This window comes from Castor canadensis, chromosome 11 (genome assembly GCF_047511655.1).
Source record: "Castor canadensis chromosome 11, mCasCan1.hap1v2, whole genome shotgun sequence".
Lineage (NCBI taxonomy): Eukaryota > Metazoa > Chordata > Mammalia > Rodentia > Castoridae > Castor > Castor canadensis.
This window is the reverse complement of record NC_133396.1, coordinates 89,010,293-89,028,510: the sequence shown is the minus strand read 5'-3', so window position 1 is coordinate 89,028,510 and position 18,218 is coordinate 89,010,293. Positions and strand designations below refer to the sequence as shown.

Here is an 18,218-nt window from a genome sequence, read left to right as displayed (position 1 = left end):
AGAAATAAAGGGTATCTAAATTGGAAGAAGTCAAATTGTCATTGTTTGCAGATAACATGATCTTTTTGTGTGTGTGTGGTGCTGGGGTTTGAACTGAGGACCTACACCTTGAGTCACTCCATCAGCTCTTTTTTGTGATGGGTTTTTTGAGGTAGGGTCTCATGAACTATTTGCCTGGGCTGGCTTTGTACCACTATCCTCCTAATCTCTGCCTCCTGAGTAGCTAGGATTGTAGGTGTGAATCACCAGCACCCGGCAACATGATCTTACATAAATACAAAACCCCAGACTCCCACAAAAAACCATTAGTAAATTTAACAAAATTGCAAGATACAAAGTCTACATACAAAAAAGTCAACAGAGTTGCTGCATGCCAATAATGAATTATCTGGAAATTGCCCACTCATCCAATTTTCAAATGTATTATCACAAAGTTATTTATATTTTCTGATTTTTTTTTAATCTTGGGAGTTTTTCTGTGTTAATGTTCAATTTTTTTCTATTCCAAATATGACTTGTGTTCTCTGTCTTGCCTGGTCAATATTATCAAAGGTTTTTCAGCTCTGTCATTTTCACCAGATTTTGGGTTTGTCGAACCTCTCTGACGCTGCTTTATTTTCAACGCCATTATTTACTGTTGTTTCTTTCACCTATTTTCTTTGACTACTCAATTGTTCTTTCCCTCATTTGTTGGGTTAAATGAACAGCTTACTAATTTTAAATGCTTCTTATATTCTTATACATGCCTTAACTAAAATTGTAATTTTAGTTGTATTTCACAGGTTTTGACAAATAATGATCCTGGTGCCACTTAAACAATTTTTAATTTCTATTATACCTTCTATAACCAATAATTTAAAGAGTTTTTGTTTCCAAAATTACAGATAATTTTCAATTATCTTTTTGTTACTATTCTCCAATTTTATTTTATTGTGGTCAGAAAATGAAGACTGCTACAGATTATTTTATATTTGTTGAGACTTCCTTTATGGTTCAGCATATGATCAATTTTTAAAAGTTCCATGTGAGTGAAAAGAATGTGTATTTCTTATTTGCTGGGGATGATTGTTCTCTTTTATTTTCTACCATAACCATGTATTATATTTGCTCTCTGAAAAAAAAAACAAATTACCAAATTAAAAGAGCTAATTACATAATGATTGTTAAAAAGTAACAGATCTTCAAAGGAAGTTCCAGTCGGATTTACTATATGCTAAGTACTGTGGTACTTATTTATCTTATTTAGTCCTCATAACACTCTATAAGAAACTATAATTATTACCCTCATTTTGCAGATGAAGAAATAGAGATTTAAGAAAAGATTAGGTAGCTTTCCAAGTTACACAGTTAATAATAGTCTTGTGCTCTATGCTATATAATATCAACACTGATATATTTGAATATATACACCATACATGTGTTCATACGTATATAATATATGTAAAGTAGAAAGCAGGCACATCAAATTGATCCAACTTTAAAGACATTACATAGTATATTTAGGTAGTCATAAAAAATACTGATGAGAGATAGAAGATGAAATACCTCTGGTAGTTTTTTCATTCAGATTCACACCATATTTTGCCAAAGCTCTAATTACATCACTTTGTCCAGCCATGCAAGCTGCATACAACAAATTTCTTCCAACAATATCTTCTTCCAAGAGTAGCTGCATGGCATGTTCATGATGAGGATTTTCAGGATCCTCAAAAATCTTCTGCAAACTCTCTATGTCCCCTGTGAGAGCAGGTTCTAAGAGAGGGTTCTCAATGCTTACTTCCTCCAGTTCTGGGGATTCTTCTTCTTTCTGTGAGAAAAGCAGTGATTTTTCTGTACCCTCTGACTCTACACTTCCTTCTGGCTCCATTAACAAAAAAACCTAAAATCAAAAAAAAAAAAAAAGTAATAGAAATCTACCCAAACACATCAGTACTTGTTTATTTATTTACTCATTCAACTGACAGTAGATGTGATGAAAACACTGCTTGAAAATAATTATAAAATAAGATACTTTGGCCGTTTACTCAATAAAGGTTATTGTTCATTTACTATGAGTAAAAACACACTGCCTAAGTATACACTAAAATGCTAAATGTGTGATATAAACAGCAAATTCAATAGGAACAGAAGAAAGAGATCAGAGTGAGCCAAGTTCATTAGAAGATTGAAAGAAAATGTTAAAGAGACCTATCTGCTTAGAAATGATCCTTCCTGGGGAGAAGTAAGAAATATAATTGAATCGTTGAAACCAAACTAAGAAGACTTTAAAGGTTAGGCACCAACACTTAGACTGAATCCTTTCACACAGTAATATTTATTGGAAGCTAACATACTAAGTACTATGTAGATATTTATATAAATTATAAAAATAACAATCAACTTGATCTCCTGCCCTAAATAACTTACTATTTCAAGAGAGAAAAGGTGACATGCTCACAATATATATAATAAAAGGTGATAAGTAGTAAGTACCATAACAAATGAAATGCTGTGGGAGTTTAGAAGGGACAAAATTAATTCTAGTAGAATTAATTGCAGAACACATATCAGATTGGGAATGGTTCAGGGGAAAGTACCCATTGTCCACTCATACATTCAAGAATGTGGTGGGAGATTCCAAGATAGCGGCTAGAGGGAGGAAGCAGAAAGCGTGCCTCCTAAAGTAAAATCTTGGAGAGGGAGATACACCTTACAGGAAAAACCACCGAGAAGAGGCAAAACTTTGACTCCTCCACACCCCCAGCTCACGCGTAACATTCCTACTCCACGTTAAATGGAGAAACCAGGAGGGCTCCTGCACTGCCAGACGCCAGCTCCCAGACTGCTTGGGAAGAAGCAGACCACAAGGTGAGCTAAGCGGTACGCAGTACTCCCACAGACAACCCTGGGCCAGATCAGCATAGCCCCTTGGACAAACCGACACCCACCCCGGGAAAAAAAACTGAATAATAAGCAATAACAACAAAAAAGACACTAGCAAAGAGGGTGGGGTGCCCTGAGCACCAAAGAAGAGGGAGGGGAAATCCCTCATGGAATTGTAAATAAACAAGCCTGCTGGAGAAGGCAGGAGTGCAGCGGCACCCACCCAGCAAACAGGAGTGGAAAAGCTTGTAAAATTGGAGGTGGGAGGAAAACTCCACAGGAGAAGGGGGAAGGCCCACTTCCCATGTGAACTGTAAATAAACACGCTGTCCTGAGAAAGTGGATGCAGTGTCACCTCCCTCAGTGTGCTTGGAAAGGGGAAAGCTTGTAGCAGTGGCAATTGCACACAGGAGAACTCTGAGTAAACAAAGCCTGCAGGGCTAGGTGAGTGCTAAGCTCAACCCAGAGATCTGCATAAATAATGCTGCCAGCAACAGCAGGCTGACAGCAGCTGGCAGGCAAGCCATACCACAGGTAGCCATTCACAGAACTGTCTCCAGACTCTTTTTTTTTTTCTTCCTACCTTTCATGAGACAACAACCAAACTACACCTGCATGCTGAAAAACTTACTGAAATTGTATTGCATTTGAACTTGGGACACTTTGTGGTGGTTTTTCTTTTTGTTTGGTTTTGTTTGGTTTTTTTTCCCCTTTGATGAGACAATGACAGAACTACTTCTGAGACACCATCTCCAGGATTGGAGGCTGAGGGACTAACACCAAAATTATTAAGACTGAAAATTTATTGCATTTGAACTTGGAGATATTTTTTTTTTATTTTATTTTCTTATTTTATTTTTTTCTCAACCATCTCTCTGTCTCTGTAATGCCTGTTCAGCTTACTGTTGATTAGTACACTATCTCTCCCTGTTTATATCTTTGAAACATTTTTTGTTTGTTTGTTTTGGTTATTTTTGTTTGTTTGTTTCTCCCTCTTTCTCTAACTTCTTTGTTTTCCCTCTCCTCTCACCCTTCCATTCTAAATATCACCATTATTACTATTACAAGCTAGAAAATACTTAACTGCACACAGTACAGAGACAATAACAACACCAAGGGCAATGACAGGAAGACAGATAAAACAGAGAAACCAGTTTCCCAACAGCAAAAAATTATGACAGGAACCAGAGGGAAAGGAAGAAAACAGAAACACAGATCCAGACTCCAATAAAATGAAGACAAACTATGCCAAAGAACCCAATGAAGCCCACAAGAATAATCTAAAAGAAGAAATACTACAGGTAATCAATGAGAATTTTATAGAGATGATACTGGATATGGTCAACCAAAATGTACAGGAGACACTCAAGAAATTCCAAAATAACAAAAATAGAGAATTGGAAAAAGCACAAGAAGAAATAAAAGAAACCATAGAAGCACTGTATAAACACCAAAGTGAAACAAAGAACATGATTCATAAAGAGATAAATGAACTCAGGACAAATATAGACAACATTAAAGAGGAAACAACTCAGACATGGAAAACCTCAGAAAAAAGAATGAAACAGAAATGCAAAACAAAATAGAAGACCAATCCAGCAGAATAGAACAAGCAGTAGATAGAATCTCAGAACTCGAATATGAAATGGTGATTAAAGGAAAACACAAAGAACTATTAGTTAAACAACTCAAGACCTGTGAAAAGAAAATGCAAGAACTCACTGACTCCATTAAAAGACCAAACCTGAGAATCGTGGGCATTGAAGAAGGAGAAGAGGTGCAAGCAAAGGGAATGCATAATATATTCAACAAAATAATAACATAAAATTTCCCAAATCTAGAGAAATCTATTCCCATACAGAAGCAAGAGGCTTCCAAAACACCAAACAGACCAGACCAAAAAAGATCTACCCCACAGCATATTATCATTAAAACAACAAATACAGAGACCCGAAAAAGAATACTGAAGCTGTAAGAAAGAAAAAACAAATAATATACAAAGGTAAACCCATCAAAATCACAGCAGACTTCTCAACAGAAATATTAAAAGCAAGAACAGCTTGGGATGAGATCTTCCAGGCACTGAATGAAAATAACTTCAACCTTAGGCTACTCTACCCAACAAAACTATCATTCAAAATAGATGAAGCAATAAAAGTCTTCCATGATAAGCAGAAACTAAAACAATATGTGACCACAAAGCTACCATTACAAAAGATTCTTCAAGGGATTCTGCACACAGAAAGTGAAACCCAACATAACCATGAAAGGGCAGAGAGCACAAAACTACAGGAAAAGAAAAGCAAGAAAGTACAGAGTAACTTCGATTTAGGTACACACAATCAAACCTTCAAACAACTAAGACAACTAAATGACGGGAATCACCACATACCTATCAGTACTAACACTTAATGTTAATGGACTTAATTCCCCCATCAAAAGGCACCATTTGACAAACTGGATTAAAAAGGAAGATCCAACAATTTGTTGCTTACAGAAGAACCATCTCACCAACAGAAATAAGCATAGGCTTAAAATGAAAGGCTGGAAGAAGATTTACCATGCCAATGGCACCTGAAAACAGGCAGGAGTAGCAATACTTATCTTTAACAAAGTAGACTTCAAACCTGCATTGATCAAACGAGAGTAAGAAGGACATTCCATACTAATAAAAGGGGAAATAGACCAAAAGGAAATAACAATTATCAACCTATATGCACCCAATGTCAATGCACCCAATTTAATCAAACATACCCTGAAGGACCTAAAAGCATATGGTAACTCCAACACAGTGGTCGTGGGGGACTTTTAACACCCCATTATCATCAATAGATAGGTCATCCAAACAAAAATCAATAAAGAAATCCTATATCTAAAATATATCATAGATCAAATGAACCTAGTTGATGTCTACAGAACATTTCATCCAACTTCTACACAATATACATTCTTCTCAGCAGCCCACGGAACCTTCTCCAAAATAGATCATATCCTAGGGCACAACTAAATGTCAGGAATCACCACATACCAATTAGTACTAACACTTAATGTTATTTGCCTCAGCAAATATAAGAAAATAGAAATTATACCATGTATTCTTTCTGATCACAATGCAATGAAACTAGAATTCAACAACAAAAGTAAAGACAAAAAACATGCAAACAGATGGAAACTGAATAACTCATTGCTTAATGAACAATGGGTCATTGATGAAATAAAAGAGGAAATTAAAAAGTTCCTGGAAGGCAATGAAAATGAAAACATAACCTACCGGAACCTACAGGACACAGCAAAGACAGTCCTGAGAGGAAAGCCATGAGTGCATATATTAAAAAGACTGAAAGATCCCAAATCAATGACCTAATGATGCATCTCAAACTCCTAAATAAACAAGAACAAGCAAATCCCAAAACAAATAGGAGAGAAATAATAAAAATAAGAGCTGAAATCAATGAAATAGAAACCAAAAGAACCATACAAAGAATTAATGAAACAAAAAGTTGGTTCTTTGAAAAAATAAACAAGATCGACAGACCCTGACTACAATGAGGAGAGAAAAAACCCAAATTAGTAGAATCAGGAATGCAAAAGGGAGATAACAACAAACACCATCAAAGTCCAGGAACTCATCAGAGACTACTTGGAGAACCTATATTCAAATAAATTCAAAAATCTTAAAGAAATGTACAGATTTCTAGATACATATGATCATCCAAAACTGAACCAAGAGGATATTAATCACCTGAATAGATCTATAACACAAAATGAAATTGAAGCAGCAATCAAGAGTCTCCCCAAAAAGAAAAGTACAGGACCTGATGGATGCTCTGCTGAATTCTATCAGACCTTAAAAGAAGAACTGATACCAACCCTCCTTAAACTATTCCATGAAATAGAAAGGGAAGGAAAACTGCCAAACACATTTTATGAAACCAGTATTACACTTATGCCAAAACCAGGCAAAGACACCTCCAAAAAGGAAAACTATAGGCCAATCTCCTTAATGAACATTGATGCAAAAATTCTCAATAAAATAATGGCAAACTGAATGCAATAACACATCAAAAAGATCATTCACCACGACCAAGTAGGCTTCATCCCAGGAATGCAGGGGTTGGTTCAACATATGAAAATCAATAAATGTAATAAACCACATTAACAGAAGCAAAGACAAAAAACACTTGATCATCTCAATAGAGGCAGAAAAAGCCTTTGATAAGATCCAACATCATTTCATGATAAAAGCTCTAAGAAAACTAGGAATAGAAAGAAAGTACCTCAACATCATAAAAGCTATATATGACAAACCTACAGCCAGCATTATACTTAATGGAGAAAAACTGAAACCATTCCCTCTAAAATCAGGAACTAGACAAGGATGCCCACTATCTCCACTCCTATTCAACATAGTACTGGAATTCCTAGCCAGAGCAATTAGGCAAGAAGAAGGAATAAAAGGAATACAAATAGGTAAAGAAACTGTCAAAATATCCCTATTTGCAGACTATATGATCCTATACATTAAAAACCCAAAAAACTCTACTCAAAAGCTCCTTGACACCATCAATAGCTATAGCAAGGTAGCAGAATATAAAATCAACATAGAAAAATCATTAGCATTTCTATACACTAATAAAGAACAAACTGAGAAAGAATATATGAAAACAATTCCATTTACAATAGCCTCAAAAAAAAATCAAATACCTAGGTGTAAACCTAACAAAGGATGTGAACGACCTCTACAAGGAAAACTATAAACTTCTGAAGAAAGAGATTGAGGAAGACTATAGAAAGAGGAGAAATCTCCCATGCTCATGGATTGGTAGAATCAACATAGTAAAAATGTCTATACTCCCAAAAGTAATCTATATGTTTAATGCAATTCCCATCAAAATCCCAATGACATTCATTAAAGAGATTGAAAAATCTACCGTTAAATTTATATGGAAACACAAGAGGCCACAAATAGCCAAGGAAATACTCAGTCAAAAGAACAATGCAGGAGGTATCACGATACCTGACTTCAAACTATATTACAAAGCAATAAGAATAAAAACAGCATGGTACTGGCACAAAAACAGACATGAAGACCAGTGGAACAGAATAGAGGACCCGGACATGAAGCTACACAACTATAACCAACTTGTCTTTGACCAAGGTGCTAAAAATATACAATGGAGAAAAGACAGCCTCTTCAAGAAAAACTGCTGAGAAAACTGGTTAGCAGTCTGCAAAAAACTGAAACTAGAACCATGTTTATCACCCTGTACTAGTATCAACTCAAAATGAATCAAGGACCTTAATATCAGACCCCAAACTCTAAAGTTGGTACAGGAAAGAATAGGAAACACTTTGGAATTAATAGGTATAGGCAAGAACTTTCTCAGTGGAACCCCAGCAGCTCAGCAACTAAGAGATAGCATAGATAAATGGGACTTCATAAAACTAAAAAGCTTCTGCTCAACAAAAGAAATGGTCTCTAAACTTAAGAGAACACCCACAGTGTGGGAGAAAATACTTGCCAGCTACACATCAAACAAAGGACTGATAACCAGAATATATAGGGAACTCAATAAACTAAATTCTCCCAAAATTAATGAACCAATAAAGAAATGGGCAAGTGAACTAAACAGAACTTTCTCAAAAGAAGAAATTCAAATGGCCAAAAACACATGAAAAAATGCTCACCATCTCTAACAATAAAAGAAATGCAAATTGAAAACCACACTAAGATTCCACCTCACCCCTGTTAGAATAGCCATCATTAGCAACACCAACAACAACAGGTGGTTGGCAAGGATGCGGGGAAAAAGGAACCCTCTTACACTGCTGGTGGGAATGTAAACTAGTACAACGACACTGGAAAAAAATTTGGAGGCTACTTAAAAAGCTAAACATTGATCTACCATTTGATCCAGCAATACCACTCTTGGAGATATACCCAAAAGACTGTGACACAGTTTACTCCAGAGGCACCTGCACACCCAATTTTATTGCAGCACTATTCACAATAGCCAAGTTATGGAAACAGCCAAGATGCCCCACTACTGACGAATGGATCAAGAAAATGTGGTATCATTTTATGCAGCCATGAAGAAGAACGAAATGTTATCATTCGCTGGTAAATGGATGGAACTGGAGGACATCATTCTGAGTGAGGTTAGCCTGGCCCAAAAGACCAAATATCGTATGTTCTCCCTCATTTTCGGACATTAGATCAAGGGCAAACACATCAAGGGGATTGGACTTTGATCACATCATAAAGGCAGAGCACACAAGGGAGGTATGAGGATAGGTAAGACACCTAAAAAACTAGATGGCATTTGTTGTCCTCAACACAGAGAAACTATAAAGCAGATACCTTAAAAGCAACTGAGGCCAATAGGAGAGGGGGACCAGGAACTAGAGAAAAGGTTAGATAAAAAGAATTAACCTAGAAGGTAACACACAGGCACAGGAAATCAATGCGAGTCAACTCCCTGTACAGCTATCCTTATCTCAACTAACAAAAACACTTGCTCCTTCCTATTATTGCTTATGCTCTCTCTTCAACAAAATTAGTGATAATGGCAAAATAGTTTCTGCCTTCTAGCGAGGGGATGGGGGGGAGAAGGAGGGGGTGGGGGGACAGAGAAGGGGCAGGGGGTAGAGGGAGGGGCGGGGTGTTAGGGAGGGGGTGGGGGAAGGGGGAGAAATGACCCAAACATTGTATGCACATATGAATAAAATAAAAATAAATAAAACAAGAATGTGGTGGCATCAATGTTCACTCACAATACTTTGAGGGGAAAATCAATGCCCAGGAACAGAAGCACAAACTGGGTGGGGTGTATTCACAATAAACAGGAGATAGAAGTTGAGTGGACTAAATTGCAGTGTGGCGGGCAGTTTCTGCCATGGCTCCAGTGCCCGCCCATGCCCTGTGGTTTTCCTACCTTTGTAATTCCCTCATTTTGAGTGAAGGCTACATGTAGCAACTTGCTTCTAATGAAGAGAATATAGCAACAGAATGATATGCTGCTTCCAATAGATTATGACTTTTATCTTGCTCATATTCTCCCTGACTATTTTCACATGATGGAGAGGGCTACCTTTCAAGAAATTGAGGACAACCTCTGACACAGCCAGTAAGAACTGAGGCCCTTGGTCTAATAGCCTATGAAGACTTTAATTCTGCCAACCACCCCTGAGTGAGCTTGGCAGTAGATCTGTCTCATTTGGACCCTGCAATGACTCCAGCTTCAAGCAAGATTTTGATTGTAGGCTCATAAGAGACCCTAAAATAGAGAATCTAGATAAGCTGACCCATTGACACTGTGAGATAGTCAATGTATGCTGTTTTTAACCTAACGAGTTTTTGAATTACACAGCAATAAATAATTAAGACAAACAACAGCGTGAAAGATTCTCAGCAATATCATGTGAAAAAATAAATACAAAAGATTACATATGCCAAGAAATACTTTTGTCAAGTTAAAAGTAACTAAAGTTCAATAGGCTTTTTAGGAATACAAGTCAATGCAGTAAGACTATCTTTAAAAAATAAGAGGAGGCAGGCAGGGTGATATAAGCCTATAATCCCAGCACCCAGGAGAGTAAGGTAAGAGGACTGCAAGTTCAAGTTCGCCCTCAGCTGCATGGAAAGACTCTGTCAAAAAAAAAAGAAAGAAAGAAAGAAAGGAAAGAAGGAAAAGAGGGAAGGGGGAAGGTAGAGAAGGAAAAAAAGATGGAAAATGGCAGAGGAAAAGGGAGGAATATCAGAGGGAAGAGAAAAGAGGAGAAGGTGGAGGAAGGAGGAAAAGAAAAGCTCCATTCAGGATGTCTACAGAGTGTAGAGAATAGAAGGAAAGATTACCAGTTAAGGTAAGTCATACACATAGTAAAGAATATGAAATTTAAGCTGGTCCATGAAGAATAGGCAAGACTGTGTCACTGAGGATTCAGAAGGAAGGGAATTCTAGGTTGAAGAACCTAAAAGCACCAAAGGAATAGTCACAAGGTATTTTGGGGAATGAGCAAGTTGGCCAGTTTGCTGATTCAAAATAAGCATGAGTGGTAGAGCACTTGCCTAGCAAGCACAAGGCCCTGAGTTCAAGCCCCAGTACCACCAAAACATAAAATTTTAGAAAACCTGAAGTATACTTGTAAAGAAAGGCTAAGATTACATCAGTAAGTCTGAACTTGATTCTGTAAGCAACTGACAGTGGGTTATCAAAAGTTCTAGTACTGGTGTAAGAGGCACTCAAGTTGCTTTTGTTGAAAAACACTAAATCCTTAACTTCCGCCCTAAATTAACTAAAAACAGGAAAAGTTTGGCATCTCTGTCTCTACTTTTTATCTGTCTTTGCTCTAAGCCATTCTCTTTACAGTCACTTTACAATCACCTTGGATTTCAAGAAGAACAAAACTGGTAATATTTTTATGACAATGAACTAGAGCCATCTGGAGCTGCCACACTCCCAGTGAGGACATTTATCCCAAGAATCCTCTCAAACAGGAACCAGATTACTCCCTCCAGGTGATAACCCCCCAAAACTGGACCAGACCACCTGCCTGATTAAGACTGCCAGTCCCACCAGTCATAAGACCAACCAGACTATACCTGTGACTGAACTGTTTATGCATACCTTGGTTCCCTGCCCCCAGTTTTTTTGTCTGTTTAAACCTATAGCTCATGTCTGTACCCCGAAGATAGCTGAAGATGAGCAGAGTGCTTACTCTGGCTCTTCCCACAGCATGTCCTGAGCCATATAATAAATCTCCTTTCTCTGCATTCACCATGTCTCTTTATTTGGCATTTAGGGGCAGGTGGCCAGGTCTGGCATGTGGAATCTCAGGAATTTGGACCTTGGGTCCAAATCTCCAATTTCACTGGGAGCTAAATATATTTCAATAAGATTGATCTGACAAGTCTAGGTATTCATATTAGACCAATAGGAGACAAAAGGCAAAAAAGCAAGACAGTTACTGCAAAGTCAGAATTAGTGAGAGCAAGGGCTCTAATTATTCACTGTAATCCTTCCTATATAAGAAGAGATCTCTCCAATCATGGAACTTATAGTCTAGTGATTGGACACAGGCAAGAAACAAACAAATGAGATAAAAGCGGCAAGTGTTTCCGAGGAAATAAACACAGTGAAATCTTAGGAAGTAACAGGAAAATGAAGAGAACTTAAAACAGGAAGGGCAAGAAAATGATATGGAATAAGACTGCAGAGCATGACAAAGACAATGCAGGAAAACAGAACATTCTCAAGCAGTGTAGAGTGCAGATAGCAAACATTTTAGGCTTGTGAGCTCCACGGTATCTATCACAACTACTCAATCCTGCACTTGGAACATGGAAGAACTCATACACATAAAATATTCCTGGAAACATTTAAATCTGGAATACACAGTCTTTCAGGTAACCATCTTAGGGTTTTTTTCTTCAGCATTTTTTTAATTATTGAAGAAAAAGAAGCCTGGTGTGGTGACTCCTAATTACTTGGGAGGTAGAGATCATACACATCACACAAATGAATGGGTGTGAGACTGTGTTTAAAGAAAACATTACTTACAAAATGAGTAGTGGCCCACAGGCCTGAAGTAATACAAAATTTTGTCTACTATGTATACAGAAATATATACACACAAATGTATCTATATATTTAAACAAAATGCTATTTTTATCTGGCCCTCTGGTATAATTTTTAACAGCGTCCACCTTCACTTCCAAAAGTATGCATTACTACTAGACATTAAATCACACTATTAACAGCAGTCACACTATTAATAACACTATGACGTTCCAGAACATTTCTGCTAAAGATGTTCACATTCAAATCTTTGAGAATAGAGGTATGATCTTTCATCATTGGGCCAGCAGGGGCCCAGACAGAGATTCTCATTTGTGTTTCAAAGGTATTCCTGCTAGTGGTTCCAGAATACCTTTTCATCAAATCCATTCCAACTACCCAAAATCTATTTAGGCCAAGCTATGGAACCACCTCTTCCCTACAATATTCCTTGACTCCTCTCCTGAAAGCATGCTGGCCTTTCTCTCCTTTCAACTCAAAAGGTCATTATGTATAGTCTATACCATATGACTTATCAAATACGGAATTGTGTTATTTTCCAATTGCATCAAGTATGCAAGACATCTACTGATTAGATTTCTGGGGACAGGGATTAGGCTTTTGTATCACCTACCACAATTCTTGACAAGTCATGCATGTTTAATAACTCCTAATGTTGGATTTTTAATTCCTAATGCTTTTCTTCACAGCCAAGAGCAATGAGTTTCTAAGTCAAAAAGACTTGGGCTCATGATGCACCTCTGTAACTTATTAGTGACATAATACTGGGCAATTTGCCTACTCTCTTGTAGGAATAGCACAACCTAGTTTATATGATTTTGCTGAGAATTACAATAAATTAGATGACCCATGTGTCAGGTACATAATGAGTACTCAGCAAGTGGAACTTGCCATCATCAACATTGGATCATCATCAGTCCTGTAGCAAAATTATCCATAAAGCAAAAGAAAAGATGCTAATGCTACTATTTACTTTCTTCTTCTTTTAATATAGAATATACATATTATAGCATGAGAAAATTATTTCCTACTCTACAGACACCAGACCTTGATTACATATTTATCAATCCACATCTAGAGATCAATCTGATTATAGTTTAATTCAAAGATTTGGAAACAAACTAGATGAAATCAGGAAATGTGACTCAGGACAAAACATTCAAAGCTACTCTTGGTACATATGTGAATACAGTTTAATTTCCACATCAGCTGAGAATTAACATGATCAGGGCATAGGTTCTCAAATTCTTTGATCTCAGGGTTCTTTACAGTCCTAAAAATTGAGAACCCCAAAGAGTTTTTGTTTATGTGGGTTCTATTTATCAATATTTATCATATTAGAAAATAAAACTTAAAAGCCCTTTATGTATTTATTAATTTCTCTCTCTCTCTCTCTGTCTCTCTCTTTTTCTTTTTTTCTTTTGGCAGCACTGGGGTTTGAACTCAAGGCCTCATGCTTAGTAGGCAGGTGCTCTTACCACTTGACCAGTCATTGTTAATTACTCTTAAAACAATTATATGTTAACATAAAAAACAAACTTTATGAAAATCTATATTTTCCAAAACAAAAAAAATGGTGAGAATGTTGTATATTTGCAAATCTCCTTAAGGTCTGGCTTAATGGAAGACAGCCAGATTCTCTTATCTGCTTCTGCATTCAATCTGTAATGGTCTGTGACATCATCTAGTAGCCTCTGGAAAAACATTGTACATATGTAGGAGCACAAAGGCAAATAATTTCTTGATAACAAACTATTAATATGAAAATGGTTTGGTGGACTCCATAAAAATGTCTTGGGGATCCCCCAGGAATTCCTCAGACCCTACTTTGAGAACTACTAGATTAGCAATAACCCTCAACCCTCTCTGGTCTATAATCAAACCCTCAAAACTAGAAGTGTTTCAGATTTCACAGGTTTTTTTTTTAATTTTGGAATATTTGCACAGATCTCAACAAACTTTGGAGCATTTCAAATTTCTGATTTTCAGATTAGGGTTGCCCAACCTGTAATAAATCTTCCTGGTTTTTTGTTTTGTTTGCGGTACTGGGGCTTGAACTCAGGGCCTTCACCTTGAGCCACTCCACCAGCCCTGTTTTTGTGAAGGGTTTTTATTTGCCCAGACAGGCTTTGAATTGTGATCCTCCTGATCTCTGCCTCCTGAGTAGCTAGGATTACAGACAAGAGCCACAGTGCCCAGCTCCAACCTGAAATAAATCCTTTATTACACACACACACACACACACACACACACACACACACACAATCACATACAATACTGGTAATGCTTCTCCTGAAAACCCCAACTAATACAAAAGAAATGATGTATTGGTCATGTGTTGGCCATTGTGAGCATAATAGTTTCCCAATTCCTTTCTCGTGAGATCAGTGGTGATATTAATGAAAATGGTTTTTTTTTTCCTAATACTAAAGCATGAAACATACTAACATTTGAACGTTGGCATAATTAAATGAACTGCTTTATAAAATCTGCTTCACTCTCCACCTTTTTCCATGATGCTACAAAATCAGGCACAGGTAAAAGATATATGACAAGTAGGGTTCAGTGGTTCACACCTACAGTCCCAGCAATCAGGAAGGCTCACACAGGATCACTTGAATCCAGGAGTTTCAGGTTAGCCTGAGCAACATAGCAAGATTCCTCTCAAAAAGCCAATCTCTCAAAAACAAATAAACAGGACTAGAGGTATGGCTCAAGTGGTACAGCACCTGCTTTATGATTACCTGCTTTGCGAGTACAAACTGAGTCCAAACCCCAGTCAAACAAAGCATAAGGCAGACTGGTAGGTTTTAATGAAACACAGTATTAAAAATTCACTCATATGGCTTCAGATTCCACAATGCAACTACTTTTTTGTTTTCTTTTTGTGGTGCTGGGGATTGAACCAGGGCGTTCTGCCCACCAGGCACACTAGATACACTGAGCTACATTCTCAGTCCTACAACTACTTTTAATAAATTATCTCTTTTCAAGTTTTGGTGCAGTCACAAAAATATAGAGGAAATTGTCAGAAAACGCAGTGAAAATACTTCTCCCTTTTCTAACTAAAGAAGAATTTTCTCTATATATTTCAACTAAAACAACATATTGCAACAAACTGACTACAGACAGAAACATGAAAATCTTTCTTTTATTAGGCCAGAAATTAAAGATACTTGCAAAAATGCCATTTTCTCACAAATTTTTTTTAGAAAAGTTATTCTTCATGAAAAATACGGAATCTATGTTAACAGATGAGTATATATTATTTTTGGTTTTGTTGTTTTTTGGTGGTACTGGGGATTGAACTCAGGGCCTTGCACTTGCTAGGAAGGCACTCTACCTCTTGAGCCACCCAGTCCTTTTTTGCTTTACTTATTTTTGTGATGGGGTCGCACATTTATGCTGGGCCGGCCTGGACTTCTATACTCTTATTCATGCTTCCCACATAACTGGGATGACAGACGAGCACCTCCATGCCCAGCTATTAGTTGAAATGGGATCTCAAAAACTTTTTGCCTCATTGGCCTTACACCATAATCCTCCCGATCTCCCCCTCCCAAGTAGTTGGGATTAGCAGCATGAGCTACAGGCACCTAGATTTTTGTTATTTTTTGAGGAATTAATAAACATTTTTAGATTTTCAGTTGAATTTGTAATCTTTACTATATTCTAAGACTTATGCTGATAGATATACCCCCCCAAGAATGAAAGCTCTTCAAGATCACTAATATTTAAGAGAATAATAGAGCCCTGAGACCAAAAAGGTTGAGGGTCACTACTTTAGGACATGTATGAGACCCAGAAGTATCTTGCCCCATCTGGATGCTTAGCAGGTAAAGGGGTTGTGTGGATAGGAAAGGCTATGTAGGAAAACACTTCAGCCAGGGCTGAAGTCACAGCAGAAGCTCAGTGCAATCCAGTGAGCCATGAGCCATGTGCCATGGAAAGTTTTGAGTCATGACCAAACCAGAAGAGACTTGTTCACAAGGCATATAAACCACAGGTTATAACCAAGAATGCTATAAAGGCAAGAAGCATTCATTGTACCAGGAACCATGCCTCAGAGCACAAGGGGCAAGGGACACACACATATCCTCATAATTGATTTCATGAGCCATCCACATGTACCCATATTCCCAGGGTACCATCTCAAGGAGAGAATCACAGAAGTTGTCTAATAATCTAAGCCTTTCTATAAAAGAGAAATTAAACACTAGCTGAAAAAATAATTCCAGATTGAAAATTAACTTTAAAACCAATGAGACGCAGCGTTTTTTTCTGTCCTAACAGTCAATGAGTGCTCATGAAAAGAAACTAGATAAGTTATAGACAAAAATAAACTATGTATTTTATGCCCATGCAAAATTGAAACCCTGCTACATATAACAAAGGTTTCACAGAGAATATGAGCATGGGGAGAGAGAGGGAAGACTAGAAGTATGAAGGCAGAATAGTGTGGTTTTAACCCTGACTATGTATTATGTGACTTTTCTGAAATAAGAATACAACTTGCTCTGCCTTACTAAATGTAGTGTGGGAAATTCAGAAACTTCTTTTTTAACTACACAGTGTGAACACTTTGGGGATTGTAAAGGCACCAATAATAGAAAATCTTGTAGGCCATGGTCCTTAACCCATTAGGCCTTCACAGTGTAAATCAGCAATGACAGGGTGAGATAACAGATGTAATGGTGGTAAGTAAAGGGTGTTTTGAGGGTAAAGAGGGTGGACATCTACATCAGCCTCGGGGTGGAAAGTCCCAGAAGGGCCTCCCAGGAGAGGTGACACTTCAGTAAGAGTGAAAGGAGTCTTGAAGGAAAAATACAGAAAATGGGAATACAACAAAGGGCAAAGAGGCAGACGAGGAGCCTAAAGCTGATAGACAGTAGATCCCAAGGAATCTTTTAAGCCAATTAATTTTTTTTTTTTTTTGAGTTAAGTGCCAGTTCAAGGAAAACCCCCTTCCCCTCCCGCCCAAGACAGCTCTGGGCATCCAGGCTTCAACAAAGGGAAGGCCTGGGGAGCTCCTAGGACACAGAGTGACAGCCTGGCTGCGGGACGCAGGAATAACCACGGAAAGGGCACGGGTGCCCCCTTGGCACATGAGCTCCCCTTTGCCTGAATCCGGGGGGACCACCTCGGCTGCCCAAGGACGCAAAGCTGGCGTCACCCGCAGAGGCTGGGGACGCCGCAGTCGAAGCCCACTCCCTCCCTCCCCCAGCCCCTGCCCGAGCAGCCCGGGGAGAAGATGCCCTCAATCCGATCCCCACGCACCCGGAGCGCCCACCCCGGCCCTGGGCGCCAGGACCCGCACTCACCGAGAGCTGGGCCTGGGCTGCCGCAGTTACCATGGCGACGGCGCAGCGCTTCCCCCAACACCGCAGTCCCGGCTGCGCGCGAGAGGGTCAAGATTGCAAAGGTGTGGGGCACGAAGGTGGGGAGGGGGGAGGCAAGCGAAGAGGAATTCATTCATTATAGTTTTACTAATAAAATTATTTTTTAAATTTCCTCGTATTCTACTCAAGTTGGTAGGGAGCAAAACATATCTTAGGTATTTTACTTTCAATATGTCCTCTTTCGTAGTCTTTGCTTTGGGTTTGTTTTTAATGACTGGATGAAAGATGGCATATGATGTATAATTGTACATAATTGTTTTTTAGTTAGACTTCACAGGTGTGAAGAATACCCAAATATAAATATTTCCTTAAATCCTTAAATGAAATTAAATAACTAAAAATTAAATGGAGTTCTGAATGCAAGTGCTAGAAAGGTGAC

The 18,218-nt window shown here is 38.0% G+C and overlaps 1 protein-coding gene across 2 annotated transcripts in view; it reads right to left on the bottom strand.

Moving 5' to 3' along the window:
• The window catches only part of Ankrd45 (ankyrin repeat domain 45), a 116,954-nt gene extending 99,039 nt beyond the window's left edge, over nucleotides 1-17,915 (bottom strand). For both annotated transcript variants that reach the window (XM_074047458.1, XM_074047459.1), the window contains exons 1-2: nucleotides 17,762-17,915; nucleotides 1,546-1,879 (exon numbers count right to left, since the gene is read on the bottom strand). In XM_074047458.1, the coding sequence (XP_073903559.1) occupies nucleotides 1,546-1,879; nucleotides 17,762-17,794 (367 nt within the window). In that variant the 5' untranslated portion in view covers nucleotides 17,795-17,915. The remainder of the gene's footprint in view (nucleotides 1-1,545; nucleotides 1,880-17,761) is intronic.
• Between the last annotated feature and the right edge of the window lie 303 nt (nucleotides 17,916-18,218).